The sequence below is a fragment of the Sus scrofa genome, chromosome 7 (genome assembly GCF_000003025.6).
Source record: "Sus scrofa isolate TJ Tabasco breed Duroc chromosome 7, Sscrofa11.1, whole genome shotgun sequence".
Taxonomy (NCBI): Eukaryota; Metazoa; Chordata; class Mammalia; order Artiodactyla; family Suidae; genus Sus; species Sus scrofa.
In genome coordinates, this window is record NC_010449.5 from 43995844 (window position 1) to 44009585 (window position 13742).

The 13742-nt window shown below is 37.3% G+C and overlaps 1 protein-coding gene and 1 pseudogene across 1 annotated transcript; both read right to left on the bottom strand.

Annotated features, from left to right (window-relative positions):
- On the bottom strand, positions 3276-4559 carry DEFB113 (defensin beta 113). Its single transcript, XM_021100003.1, has 2 exons — positions 4281-4559; positions 3276-3627 (listed from the first exon to the last, which is right to left on the bottom strand). Exons 1-2 carry the CDS (start codon positions 4336-4338, stop codon positions 3338-3340), a joined length of 348 nt encoding a protein of 115 aa, XP_020955662.1. The 5' UTR covers positions 4339-4559; the 3' UTR covers positions 3276-3337.
- Positions 12961-13486, bottom strand: LOC110261742 (annotated as a pseudogene).

Genomic DNA, 13742 nt, shown 5'->3' on the forward strand with positions numbered 1-13742 from the left:
GCTTTAAGCAATGAATTAGCATTTACTAATTTATTTTTACTAATAAAAATTGAGGGAAAAGATATTTACATTTACTTACAAACTTACAGATTCCAGTTTATCTTATTCCTGTGTGCACATCCAAATTTTTATCTTGTACACTTTTCCTTCCACTGGAAGAATTTTGTATATGTGTTCAAGAAAGTTCTGCTGACAATGCATTACTGAGTAGAACTGTAGATTGACAGAATTTTTTTCAGTATTTAAAAATGTTGACACATTGTCTTTTGGCTTGCATAGTTTTTGACAGGAAGTTTGCTTGTATTCTTTTTTTTTTTTTGTAACAAGTTTATTGAGAATTAATCCCGGTACCAAACAATTTATCCATCTAACTTGTACAGTTCAGTGTTGTTCAGTACATTCATGGAGTTATGTAACCATCCTCGCAATCAATTTTTGAATACCTTTTATATTCCCCTAAAAATCCCTGTACTTTTTAGCTATCATTTACCCCACCTTCAAGGTCCTCTTCCCAGATGCCATTCATCTACTCTCTGAACCTGTAGATCTGCCATTTCATATAAATGGAATAATATAATATGTAACAATTTGTGACTGGCTTACTTTTACTTAACATGCTCTTTCAAGGTTTATCCATGTTGTAGCATGAGTAATATTTCCCTTTATTTTATTGTCAAATAACATTCCATTGTATGGCTATGTCATGTACTGTTCATCCATTCATCCATTTGTGGACATTTGGGATTTTTTGGACATCTATTTTTTGGCTTATGTATAAAGCTTCTATGAACATCCATGTGCAAGTTTCTGTGTGACATATGCTTTTATTCCTCTTGTATATATGCCCAATGGTGGGATTGCAGAATCAAATGAAGATTCCATGCTTAAACTTTTCAGGAAATGTCAGCCTGTTTTCCAAAGTGTTTGTACCAATTTACCCATCAGCAACATATGAGAGTTCTAATCTCTTCATATCCTCACCAACATTTGTTAATGTGTCCTGTTTTGTTTACAGCCCAACCCAGTTTAACGGGTGGAAAGTGGTAACTCATTGCAGTATTAATTTGCACACCTGAGATGGCTATTGCGGATAAACATTTCCACATGCTAGTTGAACATTTGCATCTCTTCTTTGGTGAAATATCTATCCAACTTCTTAGTCTATTTTATATTTTGTGGTTTTTTAAAAAAATTAGTCAGTTGTAGATATTCTTTACATATTCTCAGGTATCATGGTTGGGAGATTGCTGGTTTTCAAGGCTACTGTAGAGCTAGGGAGAGTTGGATGGTAATAGGGCAGTTAAAATGCCTCAAAGGTAGATGTCCTTACTGAGATTGAGCATTTTTTCCTTGACAAAAACTCCTAGGACTTTTGCAAGTGTGTGGTTAATTTGCAGAAGTCTTAAAAAGTTGATGTTGACGTGTTTGTTTTTTTTTTTTTTTTTTTTGCCAGTATTTTGTTACTTTTAAGAAGGGGCAGATTTGGGGAGTATTTTACTTCATCATTTCAGAAGCCCTGCCTATAATTCATTACATGTTTTTTCTTTTTCTTTTCTTTTCTTTCTTTTTTTTTTAACATTTTTGTTATTTGGAAGTTACACACACCTCTGGTTAATATTGCTATGCAACAAACTACTCTGAAATTTGATGGCTTAAAACAAGAAACATTTTACTATGTTCATCAGTTCTGTGGGTTAAAAATTAACATAGGCGTTCCTGTTGTGGCTCAGCAGTAATGAACCCAACTAGCATCCATGAGGATGTGGGTTTGATCCCTGGCCTCACTCAGTGGGTTAAATATCCGGCATTGCCATGACCTGTGGTGCAGATCACAGACATGGCTCAGATCCTGCATTGCTGTAGCTGTGGTGTAGGTCGGCAGCTGAAGCTCCAATTGGATCCCTAGCCTGGGAACCTCCATATGCTGTGGGTGTGACCCTAAAAAGACAAAATAAATAAATAAAAAATAAATAAAAATTAATGTAGAGCATGGCAAGAATGGGTTGCCTCTTTTCCTTTATGTCTGGGACCTTACCTGGGAGTGAGGTTTCATTGGCCACCTTCTTCTTATCCTCCTTTGTACTATCCAATTTAAAATCTTAAAATCTTACTCCTTGAAATTTTAGACTTTTTTTTCTTCTCAGTCTGCAATCTTCCCTGGGGTGATTTATCTCATTGTTTCAACAAATGGCTCCTCAGGTCTGTATCTGAAGCAGGTTTTTCTGCCCTGAGTTTCACACACGTATACAGTAGGAAAATCTAAACTTAGAACATCATGTTTCCTTTAAATCTGCACCTCTTCCTGTATTTCCTAATGAGTGATTGCATCGTTCATCAACTTCTTCAAGTAAGAAAGCTGAAACTTACCCTTTTCCTCTTAAACCTCAAATTGACTAAATGTATATCATTTCCTCTGATCAGATTCTCACCTAAATTTTTACATCGTCCAGATATACGCTGTGGCTATATGTGAAAAACCCTCAGTGAAGACTTTAAGTTCTGAATGTCATTTACTAATGAAAAGCTTTATAATTCATAAGATCATTTAACAATTTCATATTATTATAAAACTAAGGTGGAATGTGGAAAACTGAAAACAATGAGTTCATTGAAGACAGGGATGAGGACAGACAGCATGAAATACAGAATTGTAAGATGAAGTAGTTCAATTCTTAAGGACCAGGAGAAAATATCCTTGGATTGGTTGCCTCCGTTCAAAGATGATTATAAGTAATAGCACTGGATGGTAGAACTGGACATGACTTTTCATAGTTAAACATTTCTGTAATCCTCCAAATGCTCTTATTATCAGAAAGAAAAAATATATCTTTCAAATGTTTTTAACTCGTTCTTATTCTTATCACGTTTTACTCCATGTTAAGTTTTGTTCGATTGCTTTTTCTCATAATTATATTATCAATACTGTCTTGTTACATGACTAAAATATATATGACTTTGTGTCCAAGGTCCAAGCACATTTTTACTGAAACTATGGAAAGGTAGTGTTAAACCATGATTGATGGCTGATACCTAAAAGAGCATATGAAATTAACCAGAGTAGTACACAGGGCAAATAAATAGGCCGGAGGTAAAGGGAAGTCTTCACGATGCCGAATGCTGGCCATGTGCATATAGAGAGCACTTTTGGCAGTTGAATAGACACTGCCACTCTTCTTTATTTCTCTTGTAGTATCCTAACATCGAACTCACCAGCTGCCGTGACATAGTTGTATAACCCAGAACGCTAAAGGAGAAGATTTGAAAATAGACTTACAGAAAGTAGAAAGTTCATTTTTATTAGTAATATGGTTACCATGTAGTGTTACATACTTGAATTTTAATTTACATCAGTATTGTTAGGTAACAAAATAGAAGAATTATAATTTGCATGGGTAGTAGCAGGTAGTGTAATAAAACTATAATTTACATCTTCATAAGCTTTAGTGGTGGTGCTTTGACTGCCTGGTATTACGTATTCCCGTACAACACAGCAGGGCTCGGAATCACAGTAATTAAATACGTATTCCCAGGTGTTGCATGAAGTCTTGCAAGCACCACGAACAAGGTAACATTGACTTTTTCTTTCTTCAATTTCTCTTGTTTTTTCTCTTGTTTTCCTCTGTAAAACTAGGAAAAAATAGGTATGATCATGAATCCAGGCTTAATCCCCTTGTGTAGGTAGATGGATCAAGAGATAGCTAGAGAGATAGATGAGTAAATAAAGTTGCTTAAAGTATAAAGTTAAACTATTTTGTTTCTAAAATCATGCCCAGGAAACCATGTTAAAGAATTTGGGTTATATTCACTAGAGATTTGTACACTGTAAGTACATGTTTATCCAACAATATTTTCTTTGCCATTAACTCTTTTGTTGTTGTTGTAAATAGAATACTCTTAAATATCTAATCTGTGCATCCTCCCTCAAGAGAAAGAGAAAAGAATGTGGAAAGTGTAATCTATATATTTTGTGTTGTAAATAGCCATCCATCCCAAGACCCCTCTCCTTTACCCTGTATTACCAAACCAGTTGTAGAAGCTTGAATCAATTAAATTGCATTTAAAAACGAAAACAAAACAAGAAACAGGTTTAGTTCTACTATGTTGGTCATTCTTCCCTATTATATTCTCAATTATCAGTTCCACTCATTGCCTCTCATGCAAAATCATCAGTGAATTGCATTATGAATTCATATGGAGCCTCCTAACAATATATTTTCCAGAGTCAAGCATTTATATAAAAAAGTTGGCTTTCCCTCTTTTCCCGTATTAACAGATATTACCTGCTGGACCACAAGACACAGTGAAGACAAAGGTCAGGAAAATACAAAATATCTTCATTGCTGATACAATCACTTGAGTGAGGTTGAGGCAGAGTTCAAAAGGACAGAGAGGTGCTATTCTTCAATCAAAGGAAGATAAACTTTTGTTTTTATAGCCTTCTTAGGGTGATTACTATGCTGATTAATGCTGCCTTTCAAGATCGAGCAGATATTCATGTAAGTATTGTGAAACAGCAACCAGCAGAAGAGAGGGCTTAGTTCCATTAGCACCTCAAAGAGCCAAATGTGATCTCATGTTCAGTTATACAAACAAATAATAGGGTTAAGGTCTTCTTCTTCCTTCCTTTTTTTTTTTTTTTAAGGGCTGCATCTGCTGTGTAAAGTTCCCAGGCTAGGGTTGAATTGGAGCAGCAGCTGCTGGCCCACCCACAGCCAGAGCAATGCAAGAGGTGCGTTTGCGACCTACACCACAGCCATGGCAACACTGGATCCTTAACCCACTGAGTGAGGCCAGGAATTGAACCCTCATTCTCATGGCTCCTATTCAGGTTCATTACTGCTAAACCACAACAGAAACCCCAGGTCTTCTTCATTTTTTAAGTGAAAGCTCATATTCAGCATTGACATTTTCAGCCACATGTTTTTTTAAGTGTTTATGATGGGCCAGGCAGTGTTCTAAGCACTTTATACAGATTAATTAGTTGAATCCTCATGACAATGTCTGTGACATAGAAACTTCTCATTTTCCAGTCAAGGAAACTGTGGTGCAGAGGGATTATATAATTGACTCAAATCACACATGTTGAATGGAGATGGACTCCAGGAATGGGAAGCCAGAGTCCATACTCAACCCCACCTTCTTCATTCTCATAACTGAATAATGAATAACGAGAGTTCGTTATGTGAAGTTGTTCTCTGTACATATGGCCTGAGTTAGACACTATATCTGAAATTCAGTTTTCCCGCAAACAGAAAATATTTCTAGGATTTGGTTCTAGGACAGCTAACATTAAAAATGATCACAGTTACAGAGTGTAAGAAAAATCAGTATAATTCTTTGTATACCGTGGAATGACTCAGTCATACGGTTGCCTCATTTGTAGGGAAAAATAGTTCATTAAAAAGTGAAAGAGGCGGTCCCGTCGTGGCGCGGTGGTTAACGAATCCGAATCCGACTAGGAACCATGAGGTTGCGGGTTCGGTCCCTGCCCTTGCTCAGTGGGTTGACGATCCGGCGTTGCCACCCTCGCTCAGTGGGTTGACGATCCGGGGTTGCCGTGAGCTGTGGTGTAGGTTGCAGATGCGGCTCGGATCCTGCATTGCTTTGGCTCTGGCGTGGGCCGGTGGCTGCAGCTCTGATTAGAACCCTAGCCTGGGAAACTCCATATGCCGCGGGAGCGGCCCAAGAAATGGCAAAAAGACAAAAAAAAAAAAAAAAAAAAGAAAAAAAAAAGTGAAAGAACACTCAATTTGTTTTCTTATTTTTATTAAAGTATAGTTGATTTTATTAAAGTATAGTATCTGTCAATTTCTGCTGTACAGCAAAGTGACCCAGTCATACATATGTACATTTCTTATATTATCTTCCAAAAGATTGGATAGAGTTTCCTGTGCTGTACAGTAGGACCTCATTGCTCATCCATTCTCAATGTCATAGTTTGTGTCCACGAACCCCAAACTCTCAGTCCATCCCGCTCCCTCCCCTCTCCCCTTGGCAACCACAAGTTTGTTCTCCATGTCTGTGAGGCTGTTTCTGTTTTGTAGATTCAATTGTGCCCTATTTTAGATTCCACATATAAGTGATATCATATGGTATTTTTCTTTCCCTTGAAAGAACACTCAATTTATACGCAGAAAAGTAATCTTGAGATCTGACGCTTTTGTTTACTAGCTGTATATTGGGGATAAATATTCATTAGATGAGCCTCAAGATTCCCTCTTTTAAGGCTGGATGGGTAGGAATGGCCAGACTGAGAGGTTTATGGTAAAGATTATATTTAAATATTAAGCCATTTGCCTGGGAATGAACATCCAAAAAGGTATCCACTTACAGCTGCCTGATTTATGGTCTAACTTCTTGAGTCATTGAGGAAAAACAAGTTATCCAGGGTCTTATCACCTGAGTTTTAAAAATAGTAATTTAGTCCTCTTATAAACCTCTGGCTCCATTCCTTATCTCAAAGTGGACTATATATTTATAGTCAAACCATGGAAAATCTATTTTCTTGATATCATCTTTCTAAAATACAAAAAATAACCCTTTAGGAGTTCCCATTGTGGCTCAGTGGGTAAGGAATCTGACTAGTATTCATGAGGATGTGGGTTCAATCCCTGGCCTCACTCAGTGGGTTAAGTATCCACTATTCCTGCAGTGTAAGTTGTAAATGCAGCTTGGATCTGGTGTTGCTGTGGCTGTGGTGTAGACTGGCAGCTGCAGCTCTGATTTGACCCCTGGCCCAAGAACTTCCACATGCTGCTGTTTTGGACCTAAAAAGGAAAAAAATGACCCTTTAAAGGGCTAGAGATTTAATAAAGACCTATTATATGTTAGCAGAGCAAAATATCAGTTATGAAATACAACAGAAGATTGCAAGGCCAGGCATGGTAATGATGGCATGGATAAGAGGATGGCCAAGGACTAAATGGACCATTTTTACTTCAGTGGAGCTGTATCCATTTCACCTGTACAAAGTGAGCCAGTCTTATCAAGTTGGAATATCAGCTAAACATAAATTGCATGACCCTTTCTTTCCTTGCTTAAATATGAAGTTAGCAACAGTGACATCTGGCCACTCAGAACAAAGATAAGGATGTGAGTGACTCTCATTTCAATTCTCTAAAGGAAGCAACATAAATAGTACCAAACTGGATGCATGGGAGAGAAGATAACTTATTGATTTATTGCTTAAAATGGATATCCTAGGGTTTCATTTGGGAGAGATCCAGAAGCTAGATTTCTATTAATAAAGAAACTTTTTTGAGAAGGGAAGGCAGCGAAAAAATGTGGAAAGAAGGACAAGGATGAGATTGCAAGTAGTTATTAAGAAAAAAGGAAGAGAGAGAGAAAAAAGGAAGAGAGAGAGGGGATTTTTTTTTAAGGGTGGAGAACTGACCTAAAGTATAAGAAATGAAAGGTAAGATGAGTAAGCCTTCATATTTCTACTTGAGTCAGGATTTTGGATTTTTAGATGAAGCAAATGTTTTAAATTTCTTCCTATGAAGTTAGAGGATCATAGTAATTTTATCATTTAGAACTGTATGTAAGGCCTCTCAAAGTTGTAAGTTCTTAGGAAGAGGGGGTGGCAAAGCTTAGGGATGCTCAGCTGAGATATGTCTATCACGAAAACTTTTCTAGGAAGGCATAGATGATGGGAATGCAAAATAGGTGTGATGCTAAGAAGAGATTTCGATTGCCAAAAGAAAATTCCAAGTGCAATGCTCTTCTCTTACAAGAGTCTCCAGTAAAACACTTGACACTTTCTGCCACTTTCCTGCACAAATTCTTCAGTTTTTGGGCTTGCACTGGGTCTTAGCTTTCACATTTTAGAAATATGAAACCTAAAATAACATCATGATTTCTTTGTACTGCAAAATTATGATGTGATTTTCATTCTTTGCTCTTCACTGCTAGACATCATGCCTTATTTCAACCCCCCTTAAAAACACTGTATATTTAAGTTCAGTGATGGATGCAAAAGCTTAGGATTAAAGATTACAAAGTCATTATGGGATTATTTTTACAAACCCATGACAGATTGGAAAGTTTCAAATTGGAAACAATCATAAAACATTTTATAGATGAGGACTTTGGGGATTAAATTACTAAGAAAAATTGCATAAATATCAGTGGCTAGGTCTTCTGCTACAATTTCTACTTCTTTCCACTACAAAATCCTCTTATGCAAGCTCCAATAATTATTGATGTTTCCTATCTTTAGAATCCATGAGTCCAAGAGGCTCAGCGTCTCTGCCATGCACCTTAAAAACATCTGTAATTTTTTTTGCACCTTAAAAATATCTGTAAATATGGATTACCTTTAGAATGGATAAGCAGTTGGTTCCACTCTATGGCACAGGGAACTATGTCCAATCTCTTGGGTTAGAGCATGATGGAAGATAGTATGAAAAAACGAATGTATATATATGTGTGACTGGATGACTTTGCTGCACAGAAGAAATTGAAGGAGCATTGTAAATCAGCCATACTTTAATAAAAAAGAAAAAATATGGGTTATGTGCAAGGTACTTTTCTGTGTAACTTACATATACTAATATTAAGCCTCATTAAAGCCCTAGGAGGTAGGTATAATGTTTAACCCCCTTTTCACATACAAGGAAATTAATACATAGAGATTTATGTCGCCCAAAATGAATCAGCTAGCTAATTAGTGGTGAAACTAGAATTGAACATGGTCTATTGTCAGAGTCCATATTCTTAACAGTTCTTATTGCTACTACATATCCAAATCACCTGAAATTTTTTTTTTAATTTTTAGTTTTTTTGGCTGTACCTGCAGCACGTGGAAATTCCTGAGCTAGGGATTGAACTTGCACCACAGCAGTGATAAAGCTGGATCCTTAACCCGCTGAGCCACCAGGAAACTCCCTGAAATGCTTGTTTTAGGGACTTACATAATTATGGAAACAAATGGTTTCCAAGGTAAAAGAAATACTACAATTCATTTGTTCTCAACCTTTGTTTTTACACCGAGGAACACTTCTGAAAGCAGAAACTTTGAAAAGAAATCACGCCCAGGAATTGTTTTCTTAGAAGAACCTAGAAATACCTCAGAGAATAGTGCAAACTCTTCTCATCCCAACAGATATCTTTCCTACCCCAGCTTGAATCTTCCTCAGCATTCTAAGGAGTAGAAGAAACTTGCATATCATACCTTGTCACTGAGATGAGTCGAAAACAATTTCTCATGCAGACCTCTGGTGTGACTAGTTGTTCTTATTCTATACTAAGACATAAATGGGTGCTAAAGGCAACAAACCTTGAATTTTGAACCAACATTAAAGATAAAAATTAGAATGTATAGTCTGGTGGGAAAATGTTCAGTGTCTGTTGGCTCGTGTGCCTCATCTTGATTTTGGTGACAAATTTTATAGTCTAACAAATGTATTTTTTATGCCTCCTTATTACTTGTGAATCATTTTAACTTTTTTTTTCTTTCTTTCTTTTTTTTAGGGCCACACCTGCAGCATATGGAAGTTCCCAGGCTAAAGGTCGGATAGGAGTTGTAGCTTCTGGTCTATACCACAGCCATAGCAATGTCAGATCCAAGCCACGTCTGTGACCAATGCTGCAGGTTTAACCCACTGAGCAAGGCCAGAGTTCAAACCCACCTTCTCATGGACACTATGTTGGGTTCTTAACCCACTGAGCCACAAAGGGTGCTCGATCATTTGTAAAAACTTACACGTGAAAGAATTGATCTTGAGAATTTGCTTATAGTCATACCACATTGATGTTGCAGTGTGAAGCCCTCTGCCTAATCAAAACTACTCTTACTACTTCTACATTTTAGTACAATGGGTATGTTTCTCTAAGTTGTTCAGTTCCAATAGTGACCTTTTCCAGTGTGTACGAAGGTGTCTACCTCTGCACTCTCAAAAGTGTCCTTAAGCTCACGGCTAGGGTTTGGGGGTATTAATGACAGGGGGATGATAAGAAAGATAAAGGAAAGGTAAAAGAGATGCTGAAATCTACATTAATGAATAGTGAGAGAAACATTATAAAAGAAATCCATAGCTAAGTGAGCAGAGCCCATTATCGTTTTACCTTTTTGTACAATAATATAGAAATTTTAATCTGAAACTCTCTCATTTTCATTAAATAAGTATTGCTTAAGCCTCTACTGAACAAAGGTCACAGGAGAGAGTTTCAGATTAAAATTTAAGGAAGTTTCTTAAAGCAAGAAACAATGACATTATACACATGAAGCTCACTAGAGGTTGAAATGAGGGACATATATATCCATATTTATAGTTTACTGGGATGGCTTATAGTTCAGTTCTAAATCTAAGAAGATTATTGAATTTGTAGCTGATTAAGCAAGATTATAGCTGAAAAACTTCAGCAACACACCTCCAAAAAAGTTAAAGAAAACCTGCATGCTGTCATCCAGGGCTTAGCAGTTTTCAAGGACTGTAAATTCGTTAATGACTCCTGGGCAGTCTACTGGGTAATGGTTTTAAGTTTCCGATCTCTGACCCTCTCATTTTCATTTAGAAGACTTTATTAGCCTTTTTAAATGAACTCCCCAGCTTTTATAGTTATCCGTGGAAACATAATAAAACCATGTGGGTGAAAGTTCTTGAACAATTCGTCTTTGAGTCCCAGACATTCTGCTTTCAAACTTGCAGCCTACAGGTCTCTCTTGTTTCCTGTGGGGTCCTGTGGTGGCTTCTGTGTCCTGCTTGACAGCTATTACGTTTTCCTTTGAAGTGGCTGGTCAATCTTCACCTCCTTCTGAATTGACTAGCAACTCTGTGGTTTGTTCACAGTTCTGACTTTCAATGCTGTTTGAGTGATATCGCACTTCCCATCTTCTTATACGGGGGTGTGTCACTGCTCCCCATGCTTCTATTGTTATCATTGCTGCTCCAGCTGAAGTCTGGTCTCCTCTTTTCTTGACCAATTCAGTGACTCATTTTGCAAGGTCCCCAAATGGGATATCCATACACTCTTAATTTCAGAAGCATTCCTCATGAGATGGCTGTAATGTTCCATGTCACTATTAAAAACAGTGCTCCCCCCCCCAATTATCTGTCTTGCATAGAATTGTGACTATGTCTCTCACAGCCTTGGTATAAAACCTCAAGGCTTGCTGGGTGTGTTGTAACTTCCCTACTTCCACCCTATGTTGGGCTGCCTCTCTTTGGGCTTTTGATTTTTTCTTTTGCCTAGATGTAAAGCTCTCTAGGTCTAATGACCCTAAGTTGGCAATTAATAAGTTAAAAAATGCATTTATCTAAAGCTTCTGACTGGTGCTAAAAACTATATCTAAAATTTTCTCTAACTAGGTGCAATGTCCAAGAAGATTGAAATAAAAATAACTGTAGCGGGATGATAGCAATGGGAAGAGTGTCATGATCCTTTGGTGCCTAGAATATTATAATTTAAGAAATGGGTGATTACTTTTTAATTCAGCAGCATAAATATTCCTCTAAAAATGTATCTGTTGCCTCATGAAATTCTGATCTTATAGAACAGAATACTTTTTAAAAAGAGAGAAAAGAAGACTCTTCATGGTAGAAAATTCCATAGCAGAGAAGAAAAGAAATTCCTTCTCATATCCTGTGTTGTTGAAATGAGGCAAAAGAGAATTCTTGCCTCTCTGGAGCATACTAAGAATAAGAAAAGTTCAGTTCTGTGTTAAGCAGTCCTATCTTCAAAGACCTTGTGGTCAGAGAAAGAGCATTTTCACAAAAACAATGATATTTTTCCCCATTGGTGGAGAAATTCATTACTTGTCTTGATTAAATGGAATCATAAGATGCATTGATATGTATGCAAACAGTATAACAATGAATTCAAAGAGAGTAGCCTGATTAATTTGAAACACATAGTGTATGTGATTTAATAATGTCTATTTAAACGAAGGGTCATCTCTTTATTCCTGGCCCCCACAGTAGCACAGCTTCTGAAAATGCAAAAGTTGTCCTTTCCTCAGGGGTCATATCCAGGGTAAATAATTCGGTCTTTAAGTGACCTAATTTTTGCTACCAGGTGATCATTGCTTTCTAGCCGTCTTCATCTTTCTTGGGCTCACTAGGACATTTCCCAAGTTCTCCATCAGCTGTATAGTGGTGAAAAGTGAAGCCACTCTTACAAACTTCTCCATCCCCACTCTTTTAGACAAAACCAACCCTGCTCAGTTTCACAGCGGATCTCAGAGACACGTGTTCTGAGCAGCTGTCAGGTTTACACATCAGCTTACTGAGCTTCCTTCCTAAGACGCTACATAGATTGTGGGATTCCAAGTTTTCCTCCAACAAAATTAAATATTCCCTCATATGATGTGTTCTTTGGGAAGAGCAGATTGAGTTGGCCAAACACAAATCCTCAATTGCTGAGAAAAGAATACCTATTACTAAGCTTCTTTATGGATTTTGTTTGAATAAAAGATTGCATGGATTGGAATTCCTGTCGTGGCACAGCAGAAACAAATCCAACTAGGAACCATGAGGTTGTGGGTTCGATCCCTGGCCTCACTCAGTGGGTTAAGGATCCAGCATTGCTGTGAGCTGTGGTGTAGGTTCCAGACATGGCTCAGATCTGGTGTTGCTGTGGCTGTGGTGTAGGCCTGTAGCTGTAGCTCCAATAAGAGCCCTGGCCTGGGAACCTCCATATGCCACAGGTGCAGCCCTAAAAAGCAAAAAATAAAATAAAATAAAATAAAAAAGATTGCATCAATAAAAGGAGCTCTCTCTCATTCTTTCTAAGACCTTGCTGTTCAGCCTTTTGTTGTGCCATGCATAGGATTTAACTGCCCTACTGAGAAATATGAAACTGTGTCATCTCACAGGAATTGGTTAAATGCATACAAAAAATCATTAGGCAAATCAAGATTAAACCTTTCCACATCTGAAAGGGAGAAAAAAATGCCTTTTATTTTAAGAAAGAACTAAGGCTATAGAGATTTTGATCTGGAAAAAAGGGATGTATGAAGAGAACCATGACTCTCACAGTAAACCCAGCAATAAGGCCACCTAGATTTATTTAGTGAGGAAACAGAGCAACTCAGATAAGTAGGAAGAATATATGAATGGCAAACTGGCCAAAATGAGATTATAAGCACAGTTAGCGTTTGTTCCCATGCTTAATTAATATGTTCATCCATCTGAAATACAGAGAAACTGAGCAAAGAATAGACGGATTAAAAACTGTAAGTTATTTTTATTTACATAAATAGTGATATTTAAGACTTAATAGCACGTATTTCCTTTAACGATCCCAAACATTTTCTTTTTACCTACTCTCGAGTCCGTAAGATGCATCTCTCTTCCCGACTTTGATGCTCAGTCGTACCTCTGATTTCCAGAGATTAGATGCAGCACTGATTTCTCCATTTAATGCAGTATCCATAATCATACTCAGCATCATCACGAAATGGTTTACATTTTCCTTTCACTTCTTGGCATCACTCAAGTCTATACTTGGGTTGAAGTTCACTTCTGGCTGCAATCAAGAAAGACATTTGAAGTCATCGACCTGATTTGTCATGACTTTTTTACTAAAGGGAACAACAACAAAAAAAACCAAAGTTGTTCGAGTTACAAGATCATGTGTGGGAGACTCCTGGAGTGTTTGGAATGTCATGCTGTTTTATACCACGGTTTATCAGTTGTTGCAGAAAAATGACCACGGTTTCCAGACATTTTAGTAGTACAAACTGTGTATGCCCTTATCTCAGAGCTCACATCAGTATTAAATTTCAGCTGGCTGGTAGGGAG